A 9,474-nucleotide genomic window follows, 5' to 3' on the forward strand; every position below is an offset into this window, starting at 1 on the left:
GAAACACACTCAGGCATCAGTCAGGAGAGGCAATGATCATTTTGCACTCCCTCCGTTTAGATGCAAGGGCCATGCATTCCCACATAGAACACTCCCCTCGAGAAAAAAAAAATCCTAAAATTGTCAAAACCATGCTCATTAGCATGTCACCATGCTCACACATGAAACTGCCATGTGGCCACCAACTTCCTCACCTAAGAACCTACATTACTGTCATGTATGAGAATGGCCGCATGCTCACAGAAAAAATAAAAAGAACAATTTTGGTGAATGGCAATTCAAGGTGGGGGTGGGGGTGGGGGTGGGGGTCGGCATTAGATCTTTCATGTAGTAAATCTTGATAGATTCTAAATATCTCTTGCTCACATGTCAAGTTTTAATTTTACTAAAAAGTTGATTAGATAACAAAATAAAATTCATAACTAAAAGTATACAGGGTTATGAGGCAGATCGGGCTCGTCTGTAGCACACCCCTGTGCTACAGATGGTATAGCGCGGTCTGTAATGGTGACACGTGGATAATTTAAAATCGATGGTGACTATCTCTGAGGGAGGAGAAGGGTTTCCTACATGCGTTGCAGGCAAGTGGATTTAGAAAACAGCCTCACCCGGCCTACTCCTTCTCCGGCGACCTTTCAGGTGAGTGTTCTTCTGCTCCCCTCTCCTCCCTCCGTTCAAGCTTGTTGTAGCTTCACAAGGGAAGAAAGAATCGAACTGAAAAAACTTACAGATTTCCCCACAATTTTCCCCTGCCATTTTTCGTTGCTACTTGAAGAAGCTTTCCCATCTGAGTTTGGCTTTGTTGCAACCACCCTGCCCTGTCGATGCCCGTTGTTCATTTTGTTTTGTTTGTAAGCTCTTCTGGTTTCTTAAAGGGTTCGTTTAAATCTTTTTCTTTTTTTTTGGTTCGCTCCATTTTCTCTTTGCCATTCGTTGTGCATAGCAACCTAATCGAGCCCTTGGCGCTAGGAGTTGGGAGAAATACTTTCATTCTCGTAGTCTCTTTGTTGTATCAGTGTTGGGAGATTTGCTTTTCCCATGGGTACCTTGGATCGTTGGCTTTAGAAATTTCAAGAGGAGACTCTTAAGGTTTCTGAATGAAGCAAGAGTCATCTCATTTTTGGTTCCGATTTCAATAGCCGTTGAGAATTAATGAAGATGCCATGTTCTGTGATGGACTCTATTCATTTTCATCCTTCGTTTCTAACGGGGCTTGGATTTAGATGTCATGGCCGATGTAATTTCGGGCTAACTTTCCCTTTTCTTCTGTTTTGCTTCCCCAAGTTCATTTATTTCTCAACTATGTAATAATCTCCCCATCCCTTTACTTTTGGATCTTCCATTGTGTTTATTGCAATTGCTGTGCTATGGTTGATGTTCGAAGAAAGCTTGAGCGCCAGAACCAAGTTCTGGTCATTTTGCCGGTTGCTTGATCGCTGGAATGGGATCGCCAGAGAAGAAGTACAGTGGAATCTGGTGCTTTGTTGGTCCAGGGATTTCTCTATATCCGCAGTAGCTAGCACCTTAGGATCAAACGTCTGCCATGTGTCACAATATGGAGCCGTGCTACACCATCTATAGCACAGGGGTGTGCTACAGACGAGCCCGATCCATGAGGCATGTGTAAACATATGATTGAATTTAAGGCTGAAATTTGAGAAATGATATATTTCATTCATTTCTTAGATAATTAATGATCAAGTTTATCATATTTCTCTTCCATGTTGCTGGAACAATTACACCAACCCCCAATTTTGTTCGTGGCAGTGAATCACAAAATTTTTTCATAAAAAATAAATAAATAAAAGAAAAAAAAAAGTTACATGATCATATGGCTCCTGTGTCTAAACTCTAGACATAGGAGTATGTGAAATTATCACCTCACTCCTTAGGAATAATACATGCCAAGCATATTTTTGCCTTTGTGCGTGTTCTCATTGCCCCCTCCCCACATTGGTGCATGCCCACGAGATAGTAATCTCTAACCCATAAATAAAAGAAAAGGAACTTGCTATGTTCCCTTGCGCAATCAAAGGGCAAAATGACCGCCCTCCCCCCATTAGATGGCCACAGGTTGGGCTGCATCAACAGGCGACGGAGTCGAGTCCACATCCTTTGTAGTAAACGGTGAATATCAAACAGCTGAGAGCATCTAGACACAGGTTTCAAGGGGCTCCAGCCATCCGATGCTCACTCTATTGGTGTAGCGGCTGCTTACGATTTTCACACCAACCTGTCCTTGCGGGGTAATGTGAGAATCTGAGAGAGTAGTTATCCATTGCTCACGTTCATGCTTCGGGAGTTGCCACGAGCATTTTCAATGCAGTTTTTAAGATTTTTTGTTCCTTAAATTCCCAATTTTTTTTTACTTGAAATTATATCCATCGTTAGTTCTTTCGCCCGACCTATTATCTCAAAATTTAGTAATCTCTTCTCAGTTTTGCAGTGGGGAAACATTGGCGATCCCTCAAGTAGCAGGCTCACAACCAGAAGAAGAAGAAGAAGATATGCAATGGCGCGATGATTCTGAAGATACGAATTAGGAACAACCCTGCAAAAGCTTCAGAAAATCATGGGCGCCTAAACTAGTCGTCTTCTTCACCACATCCTTGAGTTCCATAGCCCCACAGAGACTATCTGCTAAACTACACAGTCGTGAGTATTACTTCAAAGGGGGAAAAAAAAAAAACCATTTATTTTTTTCGTTTCTCTGAGAGAAATCCAGAAAAAAAAAATTGATTTTGATGATTGGCAGCCATCTAAATATACAGATTACAAATTGATCTGAACTGGAAGCGAAAACAAAAGACGGAGGAGAGTAAGAAGCTTTGTGTTCTCAGTACTTGAGCATGAGAAAGTAAAGTACAAAATGAAAGCTTTGGGTGGCAATGGGGGTTTCTTGTGGTGGAATGGCCTTCCCAAGAGACGTAGATATAGTTCTCAAAGAAGAGAATCCCCAAAATCCTCTAATTCGGATGTGGGTGGAAAAGCAGGTGGGGGAAGTGGTTTCGATTTCCCACTCAAGCAGGCAGCTACGGCAGCTTCTCTTGCTCTCACTGGTGACGCCATTGCTCAGGTCAGTGCCCGGCGGAAGGTTCTCCAGGGACAGGATTCCAACAACCGGGTAAGTGTCCTTCCTGTTCTCCCTTACTCTTTCATTCCATTTTCGGTTCTCCATTGCGTCGAAACACTTGGAAATTGGCTTAGTGCGATAAATTTTTTTAAATACTCTTTTTCACTAAAAGGCTTGAGAAATGGAAGAGCAAATTACTGCCATTTAGGTAGAAGAATCACTTTAATCAATTCAGCCCTTTCTAAATATTTCGATCTGACACTTGTTACCATTAAGCTCACCTGAATAAGAGATTGAAGATATTTCAAAGCAACATTCTTTAGGAGCCTGGTAAGAGTATCGTCTATTGGATTGTTATGTGTAGATCAAAGCAGAAGGAAGGCTTTGGTTTGCGCAATATCCAGACAATAAACTTCAGTCTTCACAAAATGTCTGTGGGACATAGGTGAAGCCAATACTTGTTCATACACGATTCAACTTAATAGGTGAGATTTAAAAACGTTTTTTGGCATCCTTCATAAGTATTCTCATGATACAACGTTGGAGAAGGAATAGGTGAAGCACATAGGAGGTGGGAGGGTCTTTGGTGTTCGAATGCTCTAAATTTTCTTAGCCTTTTCTCCTTAGTCCCTAATCCAGGTTGCAAGACAAACACAGCATGTGTTGCTATTTGTTCCAGTTACCTGAACTAAGATTTCAATTTTGGGAGAGGGGAGAGACATCAAACTAGAGGAGACAATGTCATTCATGAACTTTCTTGAAGATGTGTTTAAGAGATATTCAGATCTAATCTTTACCTATGAAGATTTTTCTCAACGCCCTTCCATCACAAACTTATAATTGAACCTTGATTCTCTTCCCTTCCCTCTCAGCAAGCAAATATGAAAGCCTTTCTCCTAACATAAAATCGTTTTTGGGTGTTTTCTCATAAAAAGATCAGTGCCTTGTGATATGATCCAAAGGGCAGACTCTGGAAGTGACAGAATCTTCTTCATGTTTGCCAGAGTCAATGTTTATGGAGAAGTAATCAACCAGCTCTCCATCCACGTTGTTTTACAAGATCTTTGGCACTACCTTCAAAGTTCTTGAATTTTCCTCCTGATATCCTTACTTTCCTGTGGAGCTTCTCTTTGAGGGCTAGTAGCAAGCTGGATGGAAAATATGGTTTGAAATATGAATGTAATGCAATAGAGGTTCTTATCAAATTAATAACCCCCCCACCACCACCCCCCCCCAAAAAAAAAAAAAAAAAAAAAAAAGAAGCTCTGATCAAATGCTAGAAAACCACAGGCCATCCACTTTTGATTTCTTTTGTGGGGTCTTCGTTGATTCCCATCACTAGAATTTGAAGAATGATAGATCATGATGTATCTAAACCAACTTCTATTTTGTATATTGCACTCTAGCCATAATAGATTTCATATGGGACATAGGATGATAACTACTGGTCAGTTATGTTATAAAATATTTGTGTCAAACTGTTCTCCTTGTGATTTTGTGCTGTTTTGAGCTGCAAAGTGTAACATTTATCCGAACCATTTCTATTTAGGATGTCATGTCAACCATTCTTTCAAATCATGATTGGGTCCGGGCACTTCGGATGACTTCCTATGGGTTTCTCTTATATGGTCCAGGCTCCTATGCATGGTACCGTTTTCTTGAGCGTCACTTGCCTAAGCAATCAATACAAAACATGTTTCTGAAGGTTTGGTTTCTGCAAACCTTTTCTATGAACTGCAAACAATTTATTGGAAAACAAAATATGGTTTACTTGACCTGGTAAAGAATTCTTTTTTCCTCTGGCCTTGTATCTACTTATTCTTACAGGTTTTTTTGAATCAAATTGTACTTGGTCCAAGTGTGATCGCTGTTGTCTTTGCATGGAATAATTTATGGCAAAGGAAGCTCTCAGAGCTTCCAGCTAAGTACCAGAAGGATGCCCTTCCTACCCTAGTTTATGGTGAATTCTCTAACACCAATCTCTGTTGTCTTGATTGTATTGGTGGGCTTTTCTTGCATTTTCTCATTGCTCTCTTTTGGTTCCTATGCAGGATTTAGGTTTTGGATTCCTGCCAGCATACTAAATTTCTGGTACTTAAATTTCCTCCTATTTCCTTCATGGAGTTCTCATTCAAGCCTTATTGTAGAAAATTTCACTAGTGCCATTTTTATTTTTATACTTTTGAGAAATATTATATTGCCATCTTTAAGTTAAGAGTCAGATAGTTTAGATCTGTTCCTAATGGAAGAATAATTTAAAAATCCAGAGTTTAATCTACTTAAAATAGGTAATTATATATCCAGACATTTTGGTAAGATGAAACTTTAATTAAAAAAATAAAAATCTGACTCAATGATAGATATATTTCCCTGTTCTGCAATTCATTCTTCCCAGGAATTTATAGTCACCATATGTACCTTTGGGAAAAATCTTGTTGTAAGAAAAGCTGGTGAAAAAGAAGTTGTAACCTTACTTTTTGCCCTTTTAGTATGACACACTTATTCTTTCAATGAGGATGAAATCTTGTCATTTCAAATGTGTACTTGAAAAGCGTGCAAAAAAATGACATCTCTTGAGAATGACATAATGGTAAGTCACTTTAAAATTATCATGAAACCCTTTTTTACCCTTGAATTTAAGAACTTATGGGAATAACACAAGGGGCAATCAGAAGAAGGTTACACCTTCTCAGTTTACCACTTTGGTTACAAGAAGATGCATCCTATACGTAGACATATGTAATTTTAGCAATTGCAAAATTTCTGTTTTCTTGAAAGGAAAAGGGGTTATTTTCTTTCAATTTTTTATGGTTGGGGGGTGGTTCTCCTTGGGAACTCATTAATTTCATTGAGGGTACAATTTTATCCTCCTCCATAGATATAGACTTACTCATCAAGTTTGACTTCTAATTGTTGTAGCAATAGGTGGAATATTTCCTTTGAAGAACTAACTACTGACCGAATTATCTCAAGCAATTTTGTAGAGTCAACTAACTTTTGAAAACTTAAGTGGAAGTATGGTAGAACAGAGAAAATTCACCATTTTGAAGCAACTTAACCAACGTGATTTTTGTATCAGCAAGGAAACATAAAAGAGTCATACTTAAGCTTACACCCGGAAATGAAGATGGACAAAAAAAAAAAAAAAATTAGAGGGGAAAATTCCCATGTTTAATGGCAGTTTTGGTTGAAGCAACTTAACCAACGTGATTTTTGTATCAGCAAGGAAACATAAAAGAGTCATACTTAAGCTTACACCCGTAAATGAAGACGGACAAAAAAAAGGGGGGGGGGGAATTCCCATGTTTAATGGCAGTTTTGGTTACAGTATATGCCTTCATTCTCCCTTTATTTGGTTACAATATGCCTTCATTCTCCCTTTATCTCACAAGGAGCCTTGATGCCAAGCATGACTGGAAAATGACCAGTTTCGTTTTCCAGTGCCTGATCCTTAAGAAGGGCCTAAATGGAGAACCTATGGGCCAAACAGTGTGTTAAGTTTTAATGGCATACTAAAACATTGAATTTGGGAACCCAGTAATTGATTTGGTTGTAGTATGACTCTCATTTGCTTGTAGGGAGAACTTTGGTAATTTGGATTTTGAGTCCAATTCTTTTGGGTCTACTCCAGTTGCGTGTGTATTTATTTGCATTTAGGTTTGCTTTGTTTAGGATATGAATATCTGGATTCGTTTTTGGTCTTTAGAGAGATTTGATCCACTATTCTTTTTTTTTGCTAACGATGGGTATCCAGGCCTTTGGCCTAACTAGTCTCGCCGGCCCATACTAACCCCACAACCACATGAATCGGGTCATACCGGTGTTGAATGAGAACCATTCAACTTTCACTGAAAGTAGTAAAGAGCACTAAATACCCCTATGTGAGTGGCCCAAGGTGTGCCTAGTGTGAGTCGAAATTAGGACATTCGAGTTTACGGCTTGTACCAAGTTCGTTGCTCACCAACATTTTTTGATCCACTATTCAAATGTCTTGAGAGTTGAGAGAAGTTACTGTTTTTCCGCTCAGCTTTGCTGGCTTTCATGGATGATAATGTTTCCATGAAAGCTTTGACGACTCTTAGCCTGTTGAAAATATTGATAATTTTAATCATCTAGTAACTAGATATATAATAGAATATGGCATATCAATGATCCATATGATAAGACTTACCTTCAAAATGCTAAATTATAGTCTTCATTGTTTCTGTTTAAAGTTTCTTTACCAGTACAACAAATGATGTTTCCAGGTGTCCATTGTTATCAATTGCAGATATCAGTATTCTATTGTTAACTGGATCAACTTTCTCTGAACATGGATTAACACTTTGATATGGTGTATTTATAGGTTGATTCCTCTTCAGACACGTGTAGCTTTCATGTCCACCTGCTCCATATTTTGGAATTACTACTTGTCTTCAACCATGAGCAAGTGACCTCTTCAGTTCTTTCAGCAGTAATTCCAATGCTTCAAATATACAAAATATGGCAGTCTAAACTGTCTTCTACTGCTGACTCCTTAATTCCAGAGGTTTTCATTTGAAGTAATTGACATATCAGTTGCCGCCCAATATCGAGAGAAGATGCAAGAATCAAGGGATTATTTTTCATCATGTTACCAATTGGCTGCTTAATGTTTAATAACACTGAAAATGCATCTTTGCATGAATTTCCTTTTGAACTTAATAATTTTTTCTGTGTACCATTTTTATTCAAGTCATGATTGCTTACTGTTACTGTTCTTGAGGATTTCAGGCACTTGATCTTAAAATTGGGGTTTTGCTTCTAATTATGATTCATGGAATGAGCTCATTATCCAGAAAGAAACAACCATTAACAAGTGGAGACCACTTGTCCTTGTGTACTTGGCAGTAAGTACCTTACAGCTTTTGTATAAGAGCAATCCTAGGGTTTTCTTTTCTAATTGCCTTGATTATGAATTCTTTCCAGCACTGCCCAGTGCATAGAAAGGGTTGGCTTCCATAGCTAGGGAAGGTAACAGTGGAGATCAAATCTGAGACCCATATTGACTCATCCCTATTGCTTGGGTTTGGTTGGGGTTTGCATGTGGAAACCTTCAGAGTCCTGCTCTGACTTGCCTTGAGCCATGGGACTCCTAAGGATATGTAGTGAACTTGAAAGACATTAATGGACTTCATGGGAGAGGGTGGATATAGCTGAGTATTACTTTTGTGCACTGGGTTGGGTTTGGTAGAGGGGCGCCGCACCCAAAGTTCAAACCCAGCTTCTTTCCATACAGTTCAGGAAGAGGCTCTCTTCACAATAACGAGATGGTTCAAATTCTCTCTTTCCTAATGGCCAGGTAAAATCATTAATATGATTTGCGTTGAGCCATTAATTTTACTCAAGAATGAGACTAGCCAACAGTCATTTTGATTTAGTTGGGCATCAGTACTAGGTGTTGCGGGTACAATGCCTTGCATTGTGTCGTTTGCATTAGTGAGTTGATTTTGAAGTGCCGAAGGTCTTGAGGCGAGGAATTGGTCCACCTTGCGAGTTTTTTTTTTAGGTACCGATCCGTCTATTCTATAGAAGAGAAAAGGGAAAGGTTTCAGTCAAGAGACTCGAACCTAAGACCACATGTGAGTGTGTGCTTAACACACACACACACACAGAGCTTCACCAATAACCAATTGCACCAGGAGCAAAGGCTTGTGTGTTACCTTTGTTACTAGCAGGCATGTAGGGGTTTGGCAGAGGGCAGCCCCTGAGAAAATTATACTTAGGACTATATTGATATTTCAGTAAATTTTTGTGTAGGATTTTGCTATAAATTTGTAATAAGGTTTTTTTTCCCTGTAAGCAATGTGAGGTGTGAGGACGAGTGGTTATAATCCTATTCTCCATTGATAGTGAAGCACATCTCATATCACTGTGAACGTAGATGACGTTAAACCACATAAATCTTTGGGCATGAGACCTCACAAAGTTGAGACAAGAAGATACTTCTAGGGTGTTGTTTGGGACACGATAGAAGGATGCCTTATGATTGTATCATTAAGTATAATTTTCAAGTTTGCCAAAAAAAAAAAAAAATTATAATTTTTGGGTATGTATCAAGCTAGCTTACATTGGTTATGACTTTTTTTTACCAGAATATTATCTGGGACCGGGGAAACCTTAGAATTTTATTGAGGTAAGTATAAAAGAGTAATGCATTGGTTATCACCTATGAGATCCCTTCTGAGGTCATCTCCATAGCAAGTAATAAAACTCTTGGTGTTTGAAAATTCTAGTTTTTCCTTATTTGAAGCTATTTCAGGCTTCCTATTGGCTTTTAATCCATATGGCTGTCCGTTGGCATCGCAATTTCATGGTCTTGTTGTAAACAATATTATCATCTATGTATTATTGTCTTGTTCAATTCTTTATCCATCCCCACC

General features: G+C 38.8%; 1 protein-coding gene across 5 annotated transcripts; it reads left to right on the top strand.

Moving 5' to 3' along the window:
• The first annotated feature begins 501 nt into the window (after nt 1–501).
• LOC122058577 (protein sym-1) lies at nt 502–7,775 on the top strand. Of its 5 annotated transcripts, none has more exons than XM_042621198.1 (7): nt 502–639; nt 2,439–2,655; nt 2,772–3,124; nt 4,623–4,778; nt 4,901–5,033; nt 5,125–5,164; nt 7,419–7,775. In XM_042621198.1, exons 3-7 carry the CDS (start codon nt 2,870–2,872, stop codon nt 7,504–7,506), a joined length of 672 nt encoding a protein of 223 aa, XP_042477132.1. In that variant the 5' UTR covers nt 502–639; nt 2,439–2,655; nt 2,772–2,869; the 3' UTR covers nt 7,507–7,775. The 5 variants fall into 5 exon arrangements, with proteins under 5 accessions (XP_042477132.1, XP_042477131.1, XP_042477133.1 ...); XM_042621197.1 differs by lacking the exon at nt 502–639 and adding an exon at nt 2,019–2,246; XM_042621199.1 differs by lacking the exon at nt 502–639 and adding an exon at nt 2,019–2,246 and having other exon boundaries at nt 2,447–2,655.
• Nucleotides 7,776–9,474: the final 1,699 nt, after the last annotated feature.

Source organism: Macadamia integrifolia, chromosome 13 (assembly GCF_013358625.1).
Source record: "Macadamia integrifolia cultivar HAES 741 chromosome 13, SCU_Mint_v3, whole genome shotgun sequence".
In the NCBI taxonomy this organism is placed as follows: domain Eukaryota; kingdom Viridiplantae; phylum Streptophyta; class Magnoliopsida; order Proteales; family Proteaceae; genus Macadamia; species Macadamia integrifolia.